General features: G+C 36.7%; 2 protein-coding genes and 1 pseudogene across 7 annotated transcripts; 2 read left to right on the top strand and 1 right to left on the bottom strand.

Moving 5' to 3' along the window:
* Positions 1-7,701: 7,701 nt before the first annotated feature.
* On the top strand, positions 7,702-12,642 carry ATXR5 (TRITHORAX-RELATED PROTEIN 5). Of its 6 annotated transcripts, none has more exons than XR_016320164.1 (7): positions 7,704-8,319; positions 8,408-8,488; positions 10,338-10,567; positions 10,667-10,767; positions 10,853-11,065; positions 11,311-12,140; positions 12,246-12,642. XR_016320164.1 is itself a non-coding variant. In XM_037635661.2 (6 exons), exons 1-5 carry the CDS (start codon positions 7,965-7,967, stop codon positions 11,067-11,069), a joined length of 984 nt encoding a protein of 327 aa, XP_037491589.1. In that variant the 5' UTR covers positions 7,702-7,964; the 3' UTR covers positions 11,070-11,113; positions 11,311-11,448. The 6 variants fall into 6 exon arrangements, 2 of the variants coding, with proteins under 2 accessions (XP_037491589.1, XP_089575733.1); XR_016320166.1 differs by having other exon boundaries at positions 12,241-12,642; XR_016320163.1 differs by having other exon boundaries at positions 11,311-12,145.
* Positions 12,643-13,653: 1,011 nt separating this feature from the next.
* LOC149497756 (uncharacterized) lies at positions 13,654-14,903 on the top strand (annotated as a pseudogene).
* A 2,048-nt stretch (positions 14,904-16,951) lies between these two features.
* LOC149497755 (isoflavone 2'-hydroxylase-like) lies at positions 16,952-18,644 on the bottom strand. The gene is made up of 2 exons (XM_089719277.1): positions 18,303-18,644; positions 16,952-17,071 (listed from the first exon to the last, which is right to left on the bottom strand). The coding sequence occupies exons 1-2, from the start codon at positions 18,642-18,644 to the stop codon at positions 16,952-16,954; spliced, it is 462 nt and encodes a 153-aa protein (XP_089575403.1).
* Between the last annotated feature and the right edge of the window lie 4,828 nt (positions 18,645-23,472).

Raw genomic sequence — 23,472 nt, 5'->3', positions numbered from 1 at the left:
ATGGCGGGAATTACCATATATGGAGAAATGAGATATCTCCTTATAGTAATCAAAATGCATTTGCCTGTGTTTAGTTGAACTAAACCGAAAGAGAAGACTGATGAGGAATGGGCTTTCGAGCATGCGTCCAAATCTCGGTTGGTAGATTTGATGATGAAGGTTTCTGTAGCACTTTCAGAAATGGTCAGTGGAAGCTCACAAAAGGTTCATTTGTGGTAGCTAAAGACCGGAAAAAGATCTGCAGGTGGTGCCTTGTGTCGAAAGTCTTCCTGACAAGAGGAGGTAGGGCAGCGTGTCCTGCAGAGTTGTAGCGGCGGTACAAGATGGTTGGCAGATCTAATAGATTATCGCTGGAAAGGAATATTGGACTGCAGTGAAATGGATTTTCAGGATATCCAATCACATTTGCAGGGGGAGTCGTGTCGTGGCAGTCAAGATTACTGAAGCGTGCAAAGAGTTGCTGTGTAACAACAGGATCAAGACCGGAAAAAGATCTGCAGGTGGTGCCTTGTGTCGAAAGTCTTTTCGACAAAAGGAGGTCGGGCGGCGTGTCCCGCAAAGTTGTAGTGGCGGTACAAGATGGTAGGTCAGATCTAATAGATTATAGCTGCAGGGATAATGATGGCTAACGTCCCCACTTGAGTGTGCAGGGGGAGATTTGTTGTGCGGTGCCCACTCAAGTGGGACCCACAATAAATTTGAAAAGAAAAAAAAAAAGGAAAACGTGTTATTTGAAAATGTCAAAAAGTTGGCAGAAGGTTGGCAACCAACCATTACCTAAATGGAGAGCCGTGTGTAACTCACACACGGTTCTCGCATTACCTCTCCTATAAATAGGAGAGGATTTGCTTCATTTGAAGTACACACACCAGAAAGAAACAGAAAATGTAGCGAGAGAGTTTTCTAGTTTTAGGATGGGTTTCCTAAAACTAAAGGAGAGAAAAATAGTGAGGAAATTATTATGGGGTGTTTTTGGGAAACACTTTGTATGCCACTATTTTTGTATTACTCTCTTTGTGTACCTACTATTTTTTAATAGTGGAAGAATTATTTGGAGTTTGTCCCGTGGACGTAGCCCTAAACAGTTGAGGGTGAACCACATAAATTTCTGTGTGTCTCATTTCTATTTTTCCGCTGCATTAATTTCTCTTAATCGGTTGAAAGGGCCCAATGAGTGGTATCAGAGCTGATGCCCAACAACTGGTATCAGAGCTGATTCCTAACAGTTAGACACTCACTAACGACACGTATGTTGATTTTTCTGCTAATAAACAAAGTTATTCATCATCTTCCTTATATTTTTTGGAACCAACATTGCCTTTCTTAACCCTCTTTCCCTCATTATCACTATTTGATCTTTCCTTATAAGTCATAAACGATGAAAAAGATGTCATGGAAGAGAAAAAAGGAGATTCATGTTAAGAATTTTGTCTGCAAAAAATAGGTTATTTCTTCCACCAATTTCTTGCTTGAAATTGTTTAAGACAAGCAACCCTTACACTTATCCTCTATTAATGAAGATAATGATAGCTCTATTTTTAAGGAGATAATTCCTAATCGAGAAACCTTTCGCGCTTAAGAGAAGATGGACGGTTGAAGTTGTTCTTTGATCATTCGGAAGACGAAGAGGAAGAAAAAGAAGAGTTTTAGCTTTATTCCTCTCTTCATAGTTAAATCAGTTTGATGAAAGCTATGTATTTTCTTGAGAAAACTTTATTTGTTTGTTAGTGTTTTTGTGCATCTTTTGTCTATTCACCCTGCAATGATGTTGCCAAGAAAGAATGTCGATCTTTAAGTGCATTTCCTTTTGATTTGTATCAACTTTTTGAGGAAAAATCAATGCTTCATTGATCGAAAGGAAAGTACAATACAAATTATATGTCTAGCTAGCTGTAACAAATAAATAAAACAAGCCTTACAAAAATATGCTAAGAACCCCCTTGGCAAGCTGGAGAAAATATATTTATCATTCCCAGCTTGAGGATTAAAGATTGAAAAATTGGTGTTGGCAATGGTTTGGTGAAGATATCAGCTATTTGAGCAGTTGAAGAGACGGCCAGGAGCTTGATGAGTCTAGAATGAACCTTCTCACGCACTAAGTGGCAATCAATTTCGATGTGCTTAGTACATTCATGGAAAATGGGATTTGCAGCAAGTTGTAGGGCAGATTTGCTATCACAGAACAGAAGAGCAGGTTAGGAGTGATTAACATAAAGATCGTTGAGCAAATATTTGAGCCATTGAAGCTTGCAAGTGGTAAAAGCCAATGCTCGATATTTTGCCTCGGATGATGATCTAGAAAGAGTGTGTTGTTTCTTTGCCTTCCAACTTCATTTGATCTGCTCTTCATTGATTTTAGATTTTTTCATTGGTTGAATATCATCTAATGTTGTTGGTATTAAAATTTCCATTAAATCCCAAAGTGCAATGATGAGCAAAGAGGTCACAAATTAAACATTCAAGTATCCTCATGAACTGCATTTTTTGATAATAATAAATAATAATAATAATTATTATCATTATTAGGTTGACATACAAACAAAATTTATTATTATATTTTGATCTTTTGATTATTTTGAAAATTGAACTGGTATGATCATTCATACCAATTAATTTATGAATCGATTTACTGGAAGTTTGTTTTGAGAAAACTAAAAATGTAAAAATCGAATTAAACTAGTTAAAACTGAAAAAATCAGACCTTTGGTATTTGCTGCAGCCTTCAGAGCTCTCTCTCTTCCTATTTTCGTATTTTTTTCTGAGCATTTATCAGTTGTTGAAACCTGATCGGACCGGCCGGTTGGATGGTTAAACCAAGAACCAATTGGTCATCCAGACTTGAATTTGAAAAAAAAAAAATTCGTAAAATTGAAAAAAACCGAACTTTTTTTACGAAAATATATTAATTTTCTTTTTCTGAAAAAAAAATCAAACTAAAAATCATCATGAGGAAACTGTATATAAGTATGTAATATATATCAATATATTTCTATATTTTTATATAAAAAATCTAATAATAAATTATTTATACAAAGAATAAAAAACACGATTTTTATTTGAAAAAATAAATATGTTATTGTTCATTTAAAAAAAGTTTTATTACTTTTATATGTATCAGTATAGTTTCTGTGTTTGAGGAACTTAAATTTAAACTTTCAGCTTGGATTGAACAGTGTTATTTTGTTATTTTGAACTTGTTGGGAATCAGGCTCTGATACCACTTGTTAGGCATCAGCTCTGATACCACTCCTTGGGCCCTTTTAACCAATTAAGAGAAAATAATTACGGCAGCGGAATAATAGAAATGGGACACACAGAAATATACGTGGTTCACCCTCAACTCTTTTAGGGCTACGTCCACAGGACAAACTCCGAATATTTCTTCCACTATTAAAACAATAGTAGGTACAAAGAGAGTAATACAAAAATAGTGGCACACAAAGTGTTTCCCAAAAACACCCCAAAATAATCCTCACTATTTTTCTCTCCCTCGTTTTAGGAACCCATCCTAAAACGGTAACACTCTCTCGCTACATTTTCTCTCTCGTTTCTGGTGTGCTTGTGTGTTCTGCCTCTGCCTCTATTTATAGGCAGGTTAACGCGTAGGAATGCCGTGTACAACTCTTTCAAGTTGCACTGCCCATGTGCTATCACTGTTGAACTGGCTGCTCCTATTTTTTTTCTTACTTTCACACATGTGGGTCCCATTTAAGTGGGCACACCACAACAATTCTCCCCCTGCACACTTAAGTGGGAACATTAGCCATATTCTCCATCATCCATGCAACTATCCGACAGTATTCAAACTTTTCCTTTGAAAGAATCTTCGTCAACATGACTGATCCATTTTCTCCTGTATGGATCTTCTCAAGCTGTAACAGCTTCATCTCCAACACATCCCTGATCTAGTGATAGAATGGAAGGAGGAATCCTTTCCAAGGTGAATTGAGCTTTGACTGTCACGACACGGCTCCCCCTGCAGCTATAATCTATTAGATCTGCCCACCATCTTGTACCGCCGCTACAACTTTGCGGGACACGCCGCCCGACCTCCTTTTGTCGGGAAGACTTTCGACACAAGGCACCACCTGCAGATCTTTTTTCGGTCTTGGTTCTGTTGTTACACAGCAACTCTTTGCACGCTTCAGTAATCTTGACTGCCACGACACGGCTCCCTCTGCAAATGTTATTAGATATCCTCATGTAGACTTTCTCGAGTCAACATCCCCAGCCATATCTGCATCGGTATAACCGACTAATACTGGCTTCTCATCTCCAAAGCATAAACATACTTTGGTTGTACCTCGAAGATCCATTTCACTGCAGTCCAATGTTCCTTTCCAAGATTTTAAAGAAACCGACTCACTACTCCGACTGAGTGAGCAATATCTGGCCGTGTACAAACCATGGCATACATCAAGCTTCCAACTGCTGAAACATATGCAACCTTTTCCTTTTCTTCCTTCTCTCCATCCGTAGAAGGGCACTGTTTAGAACTCAATTTAAAGTGATTAGTAAGAGGCAACTAACCGCTTTTGCGTTCTCCATTCTAAACCTTTGAAGTACTTTCTCAATGTACTTCTCTTGTGACAACCATAATTTCTTGGTTCTTCGATTTCTTGTAATCTTCATGCCAAGAATTTGCTTTGTTGGTCCCAAGTCTCTCACGCAAAGACTTACTAGATTTCTAACCAACAATCAACCACATAGAGCAAAAACAATGTAGTCATCAACAGAGAATTTCTTCATAAAAACACAGTGATCTGAAGTAGTCTTTCTGTAGCCTTGCTCCCCCATAACAGACTTAAACTTCTTGTACCACTGTCTCAGTGCCTGCTTCAAGTCGTACAAGCTCTTCCTCAGTTTGCAAACACAATCCTCTTTTTCTAAAAAACCCTCTGACTGCTCCATGTATATTTCTGAGATATTGTCCACCTCAGCAAACACTGGCCCACTCTGCTCTGAGTCGCTGGCCACTGGACTTTTGAGATATCGTCCACCTCTGCAAACACTGGCCCACTCTGCTCTGAGTTGCTGGCCACCATGTTATGTCTGTCATCCACCTCTGCAAACACTTGCCCACTCTACTCTGAGTCGCTGGCAACTGTGTTATGTCTGTCATCAACCTTTGCAAACACTGCCCACTCTGCTCTGAGTCGCTGGCAATTGTGTTATGTCTGTCGTCCACCTTTGCAAAAATTGGCCCACTCTGCTCTGAGTCGCTGGCCACTGTGGACTTTCTGAGATGTCGTCCACCTCTGCAAACACTGGCCCACTCTGCTCTGAGTCGCTGGCCACTGGACTTTCTGAGATATCGTCCACCTCTGCAAACACTGGCCCACTCTGCTCTGAGTCGCTGGCCACTGGACTTTCTGAGATATTGTCCACCTCTGAACACACTGGCCCACTCTGCTCTGAGTCGCTGGCCACTTTGTTATGTTTATCATCCACCTCTGCAAACACTTGCCCACTCTACTCTGAGTCGCTGGCAACTGTGTTATGTCTGTCATCCACCTCTGCAAACACTTGCCCACTCTACTCTGAGTCGCTGGCAACTGTGTTATGTCTGTTGTCCACATCTGCAAACACTTGCCCACTCTGCTCTGAGTCGCTGGCAACTGTGTTTTGTCTGTTGTCCACATCTGTAAACACTTGCCCACTCTGCTCTGAGTCGCTGGCAACTGTGTTTTGTTTGTCGTCCACCTCTGACTTGTGCAGAATATCATCACTAACATAAACCGTATACATGAACAGTAGTATACATGAATAGTGACCATGAATAGTAACAGTCTACTCAAATAGTAACTGTATGCATGAATAGTAACTGTACACGTAAATAGTACTATGCGTGAATAGTGCTGGGCTTACTTCAAACGGACTCAGCAACAGTACGCCAATAGTAACTGTTCACCATCAACTCTAAGTTACTATTTTACTATTTATCACTAAGTCGATTCTGCAACGTCTTTCCGAGCGGACAGCACCAATGGACTCGTCGTAATTTTCTCTTCGTCGTGGTATATTCATTTTTAAAATATATCCACGGATCCGGTACAGCTATCTGACCGGCTGGCCCTACCGAAACCTTCGGCTCTGATACCAGTTGTTGGGAATCAGGCTCTGATATCACTTGTTAGGCATCAGCTCTGATACCACTCCTTGGGCCCTTTTAACCAATTAAGAGAAAATAATTACGGCAGCGGAATAATAGAAATGGGACACACAGAAATATACGTGGTTCACCCTCAACTCTTTTAGGGCTACGTCCACGGGACAAACTCCGAATATTTCTTCCACTATTAAAACAATAGTAGGTACAAAGAGAGTAATACAAAAATAGTGGCACACAAAGTGTTTCCCAAAAACACCCCAAAATAATCCTCACTATTTTTCTCTCCCTCGTTTTAGGAACCCATCCTAAAACGGTAACACTCTCTCGCTACATTTTCTCTCTCGTTTCTGGTGTGCTTGTGTGTTCTGCCTCTGCCTCTATTTATAGGCAGGTTAACGCGTAGGAATGCCGTGTACAACTCTTTCAAGTTGCACCGCCCATGTGCTATCACTGTTGAACTGACTGCTCCTATTTTTTTTCTTACTTTCACACATGTGGGTCCCATTTAAGTGGGCACACCACAACAGAACTTTCAATTTAGGATGTTGAATTTGATTTTAAATTTGGAAATTATTAATTAAAATTTTTATTTATATATATCATTTTATTATATGGGGATGAATATTTGATGAAAATGATATAATATATATATGTTAACTATTATAAAAATAAGTTGTTACACTTAATATATATATATATATATATATATATATATATATATATAGAGAGAGAGAGAGAGAGAGAGAGAGAGAGAGAGAGAGAGAGAGAGAGAGAGAGAGAGAGAGAGATAATATTAGAAATCGAAAAAATAGAAAATACAGTTGAACCGTCCAACTTGGTCGAAACTTAATCCAGTGAGATATCACTTCAGTTGCCGTCCATTTCTGACAATATTGATTTTTATTGAATAATTTTTATTCATTAATCTATCCAACTAATAACACATACACGCTATTTTAACTAAATTATCAAAGCCCGTGAATAGGGACGATAATGAATCTGTTCCTGTTTAAAATGCACTGTCCGAATTCAAATCTGATTATAAATTGGTACTTGAATTTATTTAGAAATTCATTTTTTATATTCAAATTCGTCCGAAATTCAATTATTATTATCTATTTAAATATTTGAATCCATTTAAATAGTCGTTTCACGTTAAAAATATCTTTTATTTTTATTTTTCAAAAAGGAAAAGTAAGTAAAAATTATAAATTATTATTTTGAATAGTAAATATAATTATAACATTAATTATAATTAAAAACGTACATATATAATTTTTTAAAAAATAATTATTTTAAATATTTTTCAAATGTTCATTAAACGGTAGTGGGTACTCAAATTTTTGAATCCGAATTTAAAAATACTATTTAAATTCATCTCAAATCCGTTTATTCACTACTCAAATTCACTAAAATCTGATTAGATCAGATCGAGCGCGGCAGATAGGGTGAAATTGCCACCCTTATCCGCAAACCTTTACTTTAATGGCTTTTATTTTTTTATTTGTATATAAAAAAAAAATACAAAATCATAAAATTCATTTGAATTGAGTTTAACTGATTCAATACGTCAAACCGGTTGGTTTTAAATGCATTTCTTAGAACGGCTGCGAACGTCAAAACACTCCAAGCATTTCTAACGTAACGCGCGCATCGAATTCCGTGCGCATACGTAGCGCACATTAGCATCTCTGACCCATTCCGGCTCTCTCTCCATTCCCCGCGAGTGAGAGACCAAAACACATTTCCATCCAATTTCCCGTTCTTCTCTTTTTTCCGGTGCAGCATTTTCCTTCCAAATTCCAATTTTACCCCTATTACCACCTACAATTACGAGTCTACAGTCTGCCTTATGGCTCCGGCTTCCACCACCTCCTCCCCAGGGGCGGCGGCAGCTCGGCGTATTATCGGCTCTCGGAGGCGAACCAAGGCCACTCCCTTGCCGTCTCCGCCAGAGTCACCGCCGCCAAAAAAGCTAAAGCCCATTTCGGAGATACTTGCTAAGGCGAAGTATGCCGTGGTGGAGCGAGCTGACTACAGCGACGTGAGCTGCGAGCAATGTGGCTCAGGTGAACGAGCCGACGAGCTACTCTTATGCGACAAATGCGATAAGGGATTTCACATGAAATGCGTTAGGCCGATCGTTGCTAGAGTCCCGATTGGATCGTGGTTCTGCCCTAAGTGCTCTGGACAGAGACGAGTAAGAAGTAGGGGAAAAATTTTACTTTTCTGTTTATGTTTCTATTTTCATTTTTGATGAAAAATATGACAATGTGGGTTGATGGTTTGTTTTAGGGCTTTCACAGAAGAAGATAATTGATTTTTTCAGGATTCAGAAGTGTAATCGCAAGAAAGATAAATGCAGCTCTCCTCAAGGTGAATTTTTTTCCTTTTTTTTTTCTTTTTTTGCTGGTATGTTATTCTTTTTATCATTTCTTTTATCTTTGAAATTTTTTTTTAATATTTCTTGTTGAAAACTTCTTTCAGGTTTTCATGATACAAGTTTTTCAATCCTGTTTAGCCGAAAATAAATCCAATAACATTGAGGAAAGGAGAAGAGGATTAATAGCAACAATCACAAAAAGAAATAAATTAATTAATTAATAAACAAGGGAATGATTCACCTGCATTGATGTGGAACTTCTCTAGAATTACTATTTGGGATGGTGTGTTAAAATTGGAAAAAAAAAAAAAAGGAAAAGAAAAGAAAAGAAAAATGCTGGATATACTTGAACTTGTAGAATGTGTTGGAGATAGTTTTGGGAGATTGCATGAATCAATTTTTATAATTTGTAGGATATGTATTGGCAAACACTAACTTCTTAAGGAATCAAGTGAAGGGCTGGTCGTTTTAATTGTAGGAGAGGGAAAATTAGAAGTGTCTTTAAAATGAAATCCTAGCTTAAATATGAAGATGTTTCAGCTTGATCAAATTTTGAAAACATCAATGTACTTTGCATGAAATTCTAGCATCAGACATAAATGCTTTTTTTTTTTTTTTTTTGATTTTATTTGTTTTACTTGTATTTGAGATTATCGGTTATTTTGATTATAATTATAATTGCAAGCATGTGTATGGATTGTTTGATTAGTGGTTGCCATTCTTGTAGATTGCTTTTTGCCAAACTTATTTACTTGCCAAAGTTTGAATCTATGTAAGTCCAATCATGCTAGATCGCTAAATTGCCTCCTAAATTAAGCAAACAAAGGCAAGTATCAAATTCAAACAATAAAATCAACCTTCAATCATACTGCAAGATAATTAAGGAGATTCCTTTAAAAGCTCCGGAAACAGGGGGCGACAATGAGATCATTATGTAAGCAAATAGTCTATATATTGGCGCGATTTAAATATAATATTTCTAGCAACCTTATAAAATCTTGCAAAAATCCATTGAATATTTAGTTAATGGAAGAGGTCCATTGTTGCATCATATGTTATATGTCATTTGACTCAAAGGAGATCACATGACTGCACAATTACAGTAGACAAGCATGCATGTATCTCCATGCATATGCCTATAGAACATTTTTTTATTACAATTTGGTGGGACTGATAAATTTAAAAGAATTGTGAATTCAATTTAGGATAAAATTTAAGACTTACTTATTTGGGTATTTTCTTTTTGGTTATTTAGGATGGTTATTTTTGTTGTTATTTTGTGATTGATTAGGTGATTCATTTTCAGTTCTTCATCACCTGCATATGAAATCCTAGTATTTGCCTTTTTCTTCCATTTATGCTTCCCTTTTCCCTTTTTCTTTTTGCCCTTTAATATTTGCAAAACCAAATGCAATTTCCTTTAGCATTGGATTTAAGAAAGAAATGTAAGAGACTAAGGGCAGTGGAATCTCTTTGTTCTCTATCTTTGTACTTGAGTGCTCAACTTGGAAGACGTTGTGTTGTTATCCACTCTGCTGTGACTCTATTAAGGGGAGTTCCTTAGTTGGCCAATATTCATTAATCTAATTGATGTAACATATATGTTTTCAGTTGGCAATTCAATCAATTGCAGTTTATGCTCTGTAGAATTTGCTGCTCACTATTAGAAAACCTTGCCTTTCATATTCATGCTGAGTGCTGGTTAGTTTTAGTTAGGGTTCCATAAATAATACTGATTGTATGAGTCCAGATGTATAATGTTCCATTTTAATTCTAATTACTTATTTACTTGCATTTGAGTTGCAATATGATGGTTTTTTATTTGCTTCGGTTGACTTTAAGACACAAGAAAGCGTCGAAGGCGTTCAGGACCATTGGTGTATCAAAAGAAAAGGAGGAGACTCTTGCCATTTATTCCATCAGAAGATGCTGCTGAAAGGTTGAAACAAATGGGCACCCTTGCATCTGCCTTAACAGCATTGCAAATGGAGTTTAGTGATGAACTAACCTACTTGCCTGATATGGCTCCTAGAGCTGCCAATCAGGCAGAGTTTGAAGAGGGTGGCATGCAGGTCTGAAGTCAAACTTCCATTTTTAATTATAATTTTTGGGAGCTATTGGCGCTCTTATCTTGCATGTGAGTTAGTTACAGTAAATTCTGGGTTTTTTAGGTTCTTTCAAAGGAGGATATAGAGACACTGGAGCAGTGCAGAGCTATGTCTAGAAGAGGCGAATGCCCTCCTCTTTTAGTGGTTTTTGATTCTTGTGAAGGGTACTTACTTTCTGAACAGGTTTCCAGTGCTGCTGTATTCCATCACTGCAGATTTGAGTAGATTCATTTCTATTTTGTGATGCAGATTTACAGTTAAGGCAGATAGCCAGATAAAGGATATGACATTAATAGCAGAGTACACAGGCGATGTGGATTACATTAGAAATCGTGAACATGACGATTGTGATAGTATGATGACCCTTCTTTTAGCAAAAGACCCAACTAAAAGCCTTGTCATCTGCCCTGATAAACGTGGAAATATTGCTCGATTTATCAATGGCATTAACAACCATACTCCGTAAGCCTGTGTAACCTATTGCTGCTTCTCCATATTCTAACTTGAAAAGTTATTGCTCTTCTCATTATACCTCCTCATACTTGCACCTTACTTGATCTAGGTTTCTGTTTGCAAAACAAGATACCCCACCTGTTTCTTCAGTCAAATTCTACATTTGTTGCATTTTTTGTATCGAGGTTGCGTTAGAAATACGAAATATTAAGTCTGTCCTCCATGAAGTTTAAAATATATCCAATTTTGTGCAGGGATGGTAAGAAGAAGCAGAATTGTAAATGTGTGAGATACAGTGTAAATGGTGAATGCCGGGTATTTTTGGTTGCCACTCGTGATATTGCTAAAGGAGAGAGGCTATACTATGATTACAATGGATATGAGCAGGAATATCCTACCCACCATTTTGTTTGAGAAATTATAGATAGCTGTCTAACAATCCTACAGAACTGGGATTGGGATCCTCATAGATCCTTTCTGATTCAACATTTAATTTCACAGCTTAGTTATTGTTGTTGAAGAGTCAAAACATTTCTTCTAATGTACTCTTGGGTCATTTATAGTAATTTATGATTTAGAGCTGCCCTTCACGAGGCTTTCAGAAAAATTAGAAAAGGCAAGAATTTAGGCATGAAATTTTGGTATCCTAGAAATATTTTTTGAAAACTGAATCTTTTTGTAATACAGATTTCAAATGAAGTCTTTCTTTCACTCACTCTAAATGCAGTGCGTCCAATAAGATTGGTAGTTTTGTGTTATCTTACAGATTTTTCATGACATATTAATGTTCTTTTCGCTTACTCCCCCTAAATAAGGTGACCTTTCAATTAGAAGTGTGACATTAACATTTTGTTATTATTTGTATTAGTTAACTCATCTTGTAGGTTTTCTACCTCCTGTTTGTAAAAGGTTTCTAGATTCTTCCCATGGAATCCAGGAGATGTATTTCTTTTCTGTTTTAGTTTATGTACTCTGACTTCTCAACTTCCATATAAATCATCTTGAGATATTACGCTTGGCCATGGATAAAGTTGAAGGCATTCTTCAAATCGCTGAAGTTAAAGAATGAATTGGAAGCTGTGAGGTATGGTAAGCTACTCTCGTTTAGAATTTACCACTCTTGATGCCAGTTTGAAACCCGTGTTTTGTTTGCCTTCAATGCTAATGTATTACCCGTTCAAAAGGATAGTTTGTGCTGCTGCATCCATCTGCATCTGAAGCCAGTCAAGGATGTTGAAGCTGACACTTCGTTATGGGCATTGATTTTGAGTTATTTTCATGTATCTGCTTGAGGTTACATATCTTTGTTACATCAACTTGCCTGGCTGCCTTGTTTACAAGATGAATGAGACAGTGTTCTTATTTCAAGATTGCTGTTATATGAGGTGGTTCACCTGTTGACACGGTGCTTCGTGACAAGTAAATGCTGCTTTCTACTGCATCATTGATCCAGCTGCTTAATTGCAGCGTTGCTGTAAAAATTTATAAATTGCTTCAGAATATTTTCTATATTGATTTGTATCAATACTCCTGTTCCCAAATTTGAGAAATGGTATGAAAGATATTACTAACTTTTCTTCGATGACTATGGAGAAACATATGTAACAAATCTCTCTTCTGTCTTTTTTTGTGAGTGTTAAAAGAAAGAAAAGGAAAAAGAAAGAGGGAAGGATCTTATTCAAAGTTGGATTTTTTCTGGGGTGAATTTGATCTTTTACCAGTCTTCTTAACAACAGAATATGGTTTCATTAAGGATGAGTTTGGACAGATTTTAGTTTAAGTCACAGCAGAACCTCTAACATAGTATCATACAAATTCGTGATATGTGCTAAAATGTTCTCATTTTGCAATAAGAATATTTGCAGTGCTTGTGGTATGTTTTTCATTTTATTTGCTTCTATAATTCTAAAGGGTTGATCAACGTAATGGACTAACTTGAAAAACTTTTTTTTTATTTTTTTTATTTTTTTGATAAATTCCAATATAAAAAAAAATGAAAAGTAAAAACTCTCTTACTCATTCTCATACTGAACAAACGGAAGTGATGATCAGAACGAATGCAAAGATCAAGGATTGGAAACGGCGCTAGGTTAACTATGGGAATATGCAAAATGGGCCTGAGATTATACAAAATCCAACTAGCACAATGTACTGCATGAAAGAGAGGCCTACATTAATTTATATGGACCAATACATGGACCAAAACTAACGCGAATAACAAAGTTAGTTAGGCAAAGTAGTTTTGCTACAGTAGGATAATACACAAAATACTAGACAGGACTTAGTATAAATACATATTGGTTATCTTTTTTTCATTAGCTGATCATATTGTACAATTTCTTTTCATTGATAACGAAGTAGATCCACAACTCCTCAACTAGTTTTACAATTTTTCTCATAATTTTATATTTCTAAACATGATATCAGAGCTTATGACACAATGGATTGATCTCTGTTTTTATTCATTACTGTAAATCAGTCCTTGTGCTTATTTATCTCCTTAAATCAGCAAATAGGGAGACTTATTCATCCATAGCTGCAACACCTGTAAGAGCAGAAATAGAGGAATCAGATGGATTGAAGCTACTTAATTTACGCAATCCTACTACAAACCTTGTAAGGTTTTACTTACTGGTAATAATTACTTGTCTTGGAGTATATCTATGATAATTGCATTGAGAGCTACGGATAAGCTAGGGTTTATTAATGGACAATGTGAAAAACCAGAAAATAATTCACCTGTGATGGAAAAATGGCTGAGGGTAGACAATATGGTGGTGTCATAGATTCTGAATTCCATATCCCAGTATGGCGGTGTCATGGATTATGAATTCCATATCCCAGTATGGTGGTGTCATGGATTCTGAATTCCATATCAAAGGATATAGTAGAGGCATACACAAACAATGCACAACAATTATGGGAGGAGCTAGCACAAAGATTTGGTGAGAGCAATGGCCCTCTGCTCTACCAAATCAAACAAGAAATTTCAAGTATTAAGCAAGGAAATAACTCAGTGATGGTGTATTTTACCAAGATGAAAAGACAATGGGATGAGTTGACATGCTTAAGGCCTTTACGTACATGTACCTGTGGAGCATCAAGAACTATGACATAAATAGATAGTGAAGACAAACTCATATAGTTCTTGATGGGATTAAACGAGTCATATGATAATGTGAGAAACCAAATACTATTGATGGTACTGATGGCCCCTTTCTTAGTGTTAACCGAGCCTATTCAATGCTTCTTAGGGTTGAAAAGCAAAAGGAGGTTCACACTATGAGTTTTGAATCAAATGAACACTCAACAACAATGTATGAAAATAGATTTAACAATCATCAAAAATTCAACAATAAGGATGGAAGCAATTTTGCCAACCAAAAGGAAGACAGGTATTGCAATCATTGTAAAAAGGGAGGACATACAAGGGACACATGTTTTAAACTACATGGATATCCTGGATGGTTTACTGAGTATAAACAGAAAAGGGCAGAAGCTAGTGTCAGCATGTCAAATCAAGTGAATGAAACGCCTCTAGAGAGTTCAACAGTGATGAATGTGGAAGCATATTGAGATCTCAATGATTATATCACAAAGATGATTCAGCAAGAGGTTATGAGGATGATGAAGGGCAAAGAAGTGCAAGCTTGCAAGCTCAATGATAATGCTGACAGTATAGACCAGATAATACGTGCTTTGCAGGTAATACAAACACATCTCATTTTAATTACGTGACTAAGGATAAAGACAATTGGATAATAGATATGGGTGCTACAGACCATATGACCTATAACCCAAAACTTTTTTATTACACTTACAAATTACCAACACCTAGACTTGTCAAACTGCCCGATGGTTCATATAAAATAGTCACACATGCTGGTACAATAAAGATAAATCACAGATTGGTTTTACATGAAGTGTTGTTAGTCCTTAGTTTTAAATGCAACCTGATTTCAGTTCATACCCTTACCAAAAAATGCAACATTTTTGTTAAACCAAAACTAACCATTGTCTATTACAGGATATACAAACTGATGCACTTATTTTTATTGGAAGGGTTCAAGGAAGTTTATACCTATTGAATAACACATATTTTCATTCAAATATTACTTGTAATGCTACTATCTCTTGTGACAATCGTAATAAGCATGTAGGAATGCTTTGGCATGCTAGACTAGGCCACATATCAAATGCTAGATTCAAACACATATTTTAATTGTTGAATACAAAAATTGAATTTGAGGATTGTTTCATTTGTCCCTAGTCAAAACAACAAAGATTGCCTTTTCCTCTTAGTACTAGCCATGCATAAGCTAAATTTGCTTTAGTACATGCTGATTTGTGGGGTCCTTATTCATTTAGATCAATGACAGATACAAGATATATGGTCACATTATTAGATGATTACAGCAGGTATACATGGGTCTATATGATAGGGGACAAAATTCAAGTGATTGAGGTTTTTGGCACTACCTAAGCATGATTAGCACACAATTTCAGACTAAAATTAAGAAAATAAGGACAGATAACAGGACAAATTTCATTAACAAATAATTACAAGGGCTCTTTTCTCAAAAAGGTATCATACACCAACTATCTTGTCCCTATTCCCCTCAACAAATGGAAGGGTAGAGAGGAAACATAAGTCCATAATGCAAATAGGTAAAACACTTATACTTCAATCTAGACTCCCTAAGATGTTTTGGTCAGAAATTTTATTGGTAGCCACTCACAAAATAAATAGAGTACCCATAGAAATATTGAAATGGAAATCCCTTTTTGAGGTTTTACATGCGAAATCCCCAAATACCACATATTTCAAAACCATAAGATACTTATGCTTTGCAAACAATGTAACACCAAACAAAAACAAATTTGATGCAAGAGCAATTCCGACTATTTTACTTGGCTACACGCCACACTAGAAAGGATACAGACTTTATGATTTAAACATAAAAAAAAAAAAAATTCATTCTAGAGATGTCAATTTCAAGGAGCATATATTCCCCTTTCATAACCAAATACCCACTTCTAGCTACAAGTTCTCCTTTCCAAAATGCATTGATGACAATATCCCACATACTACACACACATACACACCCCATTCACCACAACCAATCATTCATAATCATAATCTACCACCATAATCAAACATGCAATCACAACCAAACATACAAACTTAATTTCCATCTCCCATCGCAAATCACCAATTCCAAAATATTATAACAAACCAAGATACCATAGAAAACCAAAATACAACCTCAATTCCATCATAAAATATCATTTCTCATACAACGGATCAAAACAGTACCATACCTGTATTGACTTACCCACAACCAAAATTAATGAGAAGCGTTAGAACCAAAACTAAACCTGCTTGGCTTATTGATTTTGTAGCTCTTGTTTCATCCAATAGCAATGACACATCACCTGCACATCAAATAGGTCGATTTTTTTATTATATTCTGCTGCCTATTTAAAAGTCCATGAGCCTAAATATTTTAATCATGTTAAGAAAGTTGAGAAGTGGTTATAGGCAATGTAGGCTGAATTAAATGCACTAGAGGCAAATGACACTTGGCTTGTTCTAAAGTTATATAAAGGCAAGAAGACCATAGGATCTAAATGGTTTATAGAATCAAATATAAGACAGACGATATTGTTTACAGATACAAGTCTTGCTGAGTGGCTAAGAGATGCAATCAATTCCTAGGTCTACATTATATAGAAAGCTTCTCCCCTGTTGCAAAATTGGTTACTATTAGGGTTCTATTGGCCTTAATAGCAGCAAAATTATGCTTTCTACACTAGCTAGACATCAATAATGCATACTTACATGGGCACATTGATGAGGACATTACATTTATATGCATCCACCATAGGGTTATACTAAGACATTCCCAGGTCAAGTTTGTAAACTAAAGTGCTCTTTGTATGGGCTAAAGTAGGCAGGTATTCACTGCTATCTTGATCAACTATGGGTTTTCTCAATCTTCCACTGATCATTGCCTATTCACTAAGGGATCAAGTGACAATTTTCTTATTCTTATTGTCTACATTGATGATGTGTTGATTACTGGACCTTCTGTGTTATAGTATATTATAATACCACCTAATAGTTTTTTTAACAATAAAAAATAAAGGTAACTCATTTCATTAAAAAGAGACAAACCACCTAATAGTTTTTTTAACAATAAAAAATAAAGGCAACTCATTTCATTAAAAAGAGACAAAAAAAATAGTAAATCCCGGTGCCATAGCATATTAAACTAATTGTGATCTCTATTACTTAAAAAATTAATTCAATTGTGCTTGTCGTTTATAGTTAATTGTCCAACTATATAATTTATGCATCTTTTGGTACTAATTATTGAAAAATATTTTGTATATTTTAATCATTCCAAAAATATTAAATAAATATAATTTTATAAATTAAAATATTCAATAAGTATAATTTTATAAATTGATTTAATATGTATAATTTATAAGTTCAAAGATTTAATATGTAAATCTAAAATTTGAAAATACCACTAGATTTTTCTTAAAAAATTTAGGTGTCAATTGATATATTTAGTTAAAATTTAATAAAAAATAATATAATAGTTGAGTGAGTTAGAATGGGAATTTAAATTTTTTTTTCTTTTTTAATAGTTAGCAAGAATATCCTCTCACCCCTTTAACCACATAAATGACAAATATATATGAATTATGCATTTAGACAAATATTTTATAGTAATTGGATGAGTCAAAATAGAAAGACCATTAAGTTATATAATTTGGTAGTTATTCAGATATCCTTCCACTTGGTTTAGGGGTTAGGAGGAAGAGTTCTTTTTCTTTTTTTGGCCAGACAGTGATTAAGTGTAAAGTCATTTTCAAGATGTTAATTCTATTACTCCATCTTGCAATAAGAATGTGAGATCTAGTGTCCTACTAACCAAGCAGAACCATTTCGTTTTGATTCGGTCAGTTATTGACAGGAATTTTAATTTATCGATTTATTTAGTTTGCATCGAAATTATTGTTCAGGTCAATTTTATTTCAGAGACGTTGGGCTTAAAACCGAATCTACATGGCAAATACCAACCACAACTGGCCGAACCAACTGATTCAATCGGTCTATTGTCCAAAAATTTCGGTTTATATGTTTTACCATAGTTTATTCGGTTTGAATCGAACCTACCGTTTGCTTACCTTGGGGAAAAAAACATATAAAAAACATGGAACTTAATCTACTTACCATAGTAAGCCCGTTTATAACATCATTAGTGTAGAAGTTTGGTTGGGACTCCTGCAATGAAAGTAAATGGTTGATCATCGTATCTGCAATTTTTAACCCATCCTTTCTTTGTTGATGCTTATCAATTAACCTTGTAAACAATTTATGAGTTCTTTCAGCAAGTTCTTTGGCTTTCTTAGCAAGCTTACCATCATTGATCCACCTCAAAATCGCCAAATAATCCTTCAGATTTGCTGTTCCAGCATTACCAAAGATCTCGCTTATTAGTTCCCTAAATTGCTTTGCCTCTTCTTCGCCATTCATATCATCATCATAATATCGCTTCCCTACAACCAATCCCATAATAACATTGAAAGTTAAATTCGAAAAAGTTGATTTCAACTCTACCTCAACGAAATCTTATTTTGAATGGCGCGATAAGTTGATTAATAACTTTTGAATCTCATCTTGCCGAATGTCTATAAACTTATTAAGTCGATTCATTGAGAAGATCTCAACACTTCCGATATGGCGGAGGTTGCGCAAGTGGTCACCATAAGGGATTGTGATTATATTATTGAAGTTGTAACTGAATTGCCTGAAAATGGTCAATAGCGGGCGATTTGCTAAAATGATGTCGTTCTTGGTGAAGCATTCCTCGATTGCTGATGGTGATGAGACTATGACAATAAGATGTTGACCAAATTTGAGGGAAATGATTGAGCCATACTTTTGCAGCTTTTTTATCATAGTATAGAGGTATAAGAGATTTAAAAGGAACTTGTAAATCTTGCAAGATATAGGTTATCTGTTAGAGTTCACAAACTGTGAGTGCCATGCTCCTGTACTCAGCTTCACCAGAGGATCTACTAACGACAACCTGTTTTTTTATTTTCCAAGATATGAGAGATGTACCAAGGAAAATGCAGAAACTCGCAACAGACCTTCTAGTATCTGAGGATATAGCCTAATCTGCATCATAGTAGGCAAACAAATGGAAAGTGTTGTGGCTAGGGAAAAACAAGCTGTGAGTGGGGCACCCTTTGAGATATCTCAAAATGTGAAGAGCAGCTTTGTAATGTTCTTGACATGGTTGTTGCATATACTAGCTTAGTTACTGCACTGCATAGGTGATATTTGGTCTTGTAAGACTGAGATATAGTAATTTTCCTATGAGTCTCATGAACTGATCTAGATTAGATAATAAGGGATCCATGGTAGATGACAGCTTAATGCGTTGCACTAGAGGAGTTAATGCTGGTTTAGAGTCTTCAAGTCTAGTACTCACCAAAAGATTTTAAATATATTTTCTTTGTAAAAGGAATAAACCAGACTCTGATCTTCCTATCTCAAGTCCCAAAAAAAATTTTGCATAGCCCAAATCCTTGATGTAAATTGCTGATGAAGGAAATTTTTAGTTTCTTTGATTAAGGACTCATCAACTCCTGTTATCAGTACATCATCAACATAAACAAAGAGTATTAAGAAATAAGAACCTAACCCTTTTGTGAACAAACGATGGTCATGATGAGATTGTTTGAAACTAAAAATTTTCAATTTGGAAGTCATCTCTTTATTTTATTATCTCCCAACTTGCTTCGACCCATAGAGGGATCTTTTTGATTTACAAACTTGTTCAGGCTCAACCTTGTCATACCCATCTGGTGGTTGCATGTAAATCTCCTCATCTAGAAATCCATGGATATATGCATTGTTAATGTCCAATTGGTGGACTGCTAAGAGTAAGCTGCTGCCATGGCTAATAAGATTCTCATATTACTAATTTTGCAATGGGTGAAAAGGTGGCTGTGTAGTCAAGGCCAAGGAGCTAGTTGTACACTTTAGCCATAAGTCTGGCTTTGTATCTATTTATGTCTCCATTTGGTAGATACTTCACTCTAAAAACCCATTTACTGCCAATGGCTTTTCTAGGTGGTAAATCTGTTAGTGACCAAGTATAATTTGCTTTAAATGCTGCAAGTTCCTTTTCTATGGTAATAACCCAGTTATTGTCATACTTAGCTTGATTATAGGTGTTGGGTTCAAGGAACTTGGACACTTTGGAGTGAAAAGATAAATAGGAAGTGCTAAAGTATATACTTGAAGAGGAAATAAAATCAGAAAATTATGTATTACTTGAAAATGCATGAGAAGTAAGAGTGCTATTGTCATTAGACTACACAGTTGACATGAAGTCTCGTAACCAAGCTGGTTTGTGTTTGATTCTGGTACGTTTTCTAAGGTTAGGTGCAGTTGGTGAAGGTTCTAGTAATGGTTGTGGTTGTATAATGGGATGTGTTGGGATAGATGGTGAAGTGTCCTGTGGGTAAAAGGTAGGATTAGTGTTGATATCTATGTTGGGACTGTGTGGGGAAGATAAATTTTGGAAAGGGGTTATGTTTAGTGTGGGTGTTATATGCTGGATAATAGGAGATATGTTGTTATTCGACAATGGTGTTGTATGTTGGGTAATAGGGTGTAAAATAGCTTCTATGTCTGCATTTGCAATTACGTTAATGCATTTTGGCAAAATAAATTGACATATTGACATAGGATCTGAATTTTGAAAAGGAAAGATGGCCCATCCTCGGCCTCTAGGACCATCTAGAGAAGAAGGGCGAGCTGCACTCCTTTGAGGGCCACCATGTATGCTTCTCTGGCTAGTTTTTGATTACCCCTGACTATCATAATATCATCCAAGTTAGAGTAAAATTTCAAGACAAGATACCTGATTGATGTGCAAGCGCCAAGAGCATATAGCAATGGGCGACCAAGGATGGCATTGTAGGGAAATGGGATGTCAACAACAACGAACTCAACCTTTTCTATTCTAGTGTTTTCGCCATCTCCAAGCTCTATAGCAATCTCCGTACTTCCCTCTACCAACACTTACCTTCATGCTAGACCAACAAGGGGTTTTCGCATTGGCTTTAGCTTAGTGGTGTCTAGCTTTAGGGCTTTGAATACCACTAAGGTGATTAAGTTTACCCAGCCGCCGTCATCTACTAAGATTCTTTTAACTTTGTAGTTTTCCATCCCACCTTCTACTACTAGAGCGTCCGCATGCTGGAAGTGGACATGTTCTGCATCTTCTTCAGAGATAGTGATTAGTTTGCGTAGATGTTTCGCCGGTACATTTGCTTGTATAGAGTAGATTTCTCTAGCATGTCTTTTCCTTGCTGTTGTGTTGTCACCTCTTGTGACACCACTAAAGATCATGTTAATTGTTCCAATGGGTTCAAGTCTTACTGGTTGCTTGCCCGCCCTTTTGGAAGGTTCTACTCGTCTTTCCTCTGGACCGTCTTCTTTCCTGACGAATTTGTTAGGATTTCCCACTATATTAAGCGTTCTATCTCCTTCTTTAACTGCCAGCACTGCTCGGTATCATGTCCAACATCTTTGTGGAAGGCGCAGTATTTATTTTTGTCTCTATACCCTACTGACTCTTCTCTGAATTTTCTTGGGCAGTTAAAGTGAATCTCATCTTAGTTGTCCTTCATCCACCTTTGGATATCCGTTCGGCTTTTGGATAGGGGCATGAAGCTGACTTCTCTTATTGGGGGATTGCTGGTGTGCGCATAGGGCAAGCGCATCTGATGACCGAATCGACCTCGATATGATCTGCTGACTTGAGGGCGCTGGAGACTCGAGTTTACTTGGCCTTCCATTTGGGTTTGCCCTTTTTATGTAGTGTTTGTTGTGCCTTCTAGGCTTTGTCTTATCGAGCGAAGTTATTGACTCGAGCCATTAGTTCTTGAAAAGAATAGGGCCTATCAATGTTTAGCGAATCGAAGAGTTTGTTATACTTACAGTTTTTTGCCATTAAACCGATGGCCACTTCAGTATTAAGGTCTTCTATCTACATGGCCAATTTCTAGAATTTGGTGATGTACTCTTGGAGTGACTTGCCATCTGCACTCTTTAATTCTATCAGGTCCAATGATATCTTCTACTCGGTATGCATGTGATAAACCGAGCTTTGAATGATTCCGCTAACTGGGTGAAGTTACATATGGATCCTATTTTGAGCATTTGGAACTACTCCTAAGCCGGCCTTTTCAGCGTTATCGGGAAAGCCCTGCATAGGAGGGCGTCTGTTGTCATCTGGATGTGCTTATTCGTATGAAAAATTTGCCAAGTGGCTTCTTGGATCAGTGGCCCCATCATACATCTCGAAGCTCGGCATCTTGAATTTATGTAGTTGATGGACAACAGGTAAATAGTCCTGTACTACCCCTTGTTGGTCCAGAGGGATGGAGGAGGCTAGGTTAGCCGAAAGATGGTTATCGATTCAAGGACGCACGGTGTCCCTACTTTTTCAGGGTAAGAAGGGGTAGAGAAAATACCTTGAGCCAATTTTCGAGTACCAGGTGCTATGTGAAGTAACCCATGCCATACTCCTAGGAAAAGCTCGAATGACCTTCAACAAAAGGGTACCAAAAAGGCACGAACATGATCTTCGGGGACAAGGCGGGTAATTTCTCAGTCTGAAGTCAGTGTTGTCTCCTGCTTCTCTGAAATATTTTAGAATTTGTAAAGTTTTTGCTCGAAACTTGTTCTAGTCATTGTGCCCTACATTCCCAAGCAAAGGGATGCACTGTCCATGGAACTAGGTCCTGCCTTGCGTTTCAGTATGTTAAGAGTAGTCTTCTTTTTCCATATACTCTCCCACTGTCTTGTTAGCAGTATTTTCTCCTTCTACTACTATATTGATGTGGCGTCGACCCTTTAGGGGAAGCTGGATTACTGGTTTGGCCATTAGCCTTTTCAAGACAGCTGCGAAATCATTATATGCTTGGGTGAGCATTGCAGCTGCTTGAGGGTCTAACGTGGAGACATCTGGGGTGGGGCGTTAACTTATCAGCTGAAGTGCCTGCTCCGTCGACATTCTCTACAGCTGGTGCGATGTCTTCTCCATTGTGATACGGTAGAAAGCTCGTCGTCAAGGAAAGATCAGCTATATATGACCGAGTGTTCTAAAAGGAATTACGGTTTGGCTCGTTCCATGCTCATCGCACCAATTTGATAGTAGCAAAATTGTAGTAATATGAGCACTATATTCAGAATTGTCTTAAATTGCTTAATTGGCATTAACTCTTTCCAGAGGGGCAGTACCCCTACCTATATACATGATGTAATTACTTGGATAAGCTACGTGATATTAGGAGAGAAATAACCCGGCAGTATCTCC

Source organism: Jatropha curcas, chromosome 3 (assembly GCF_041381405.1).
Source record: "Jatropha curcas cultivar XTBG-Jc1 chromosome 3, XTBG_Jcur_1.0, whole genome shotgun sequence".
Classification (NCBI taxonomy): domain Eukaryota; kingdom Viridiplantae; phylum Streptophyta; class Magnoliopsida; order Malpighiales; family Euphorbiaceae; genus Jatropha; species Jatropha curcas.
This window is presented reverse-complemented; position numbering and strand designations above follow the sequence as displayed.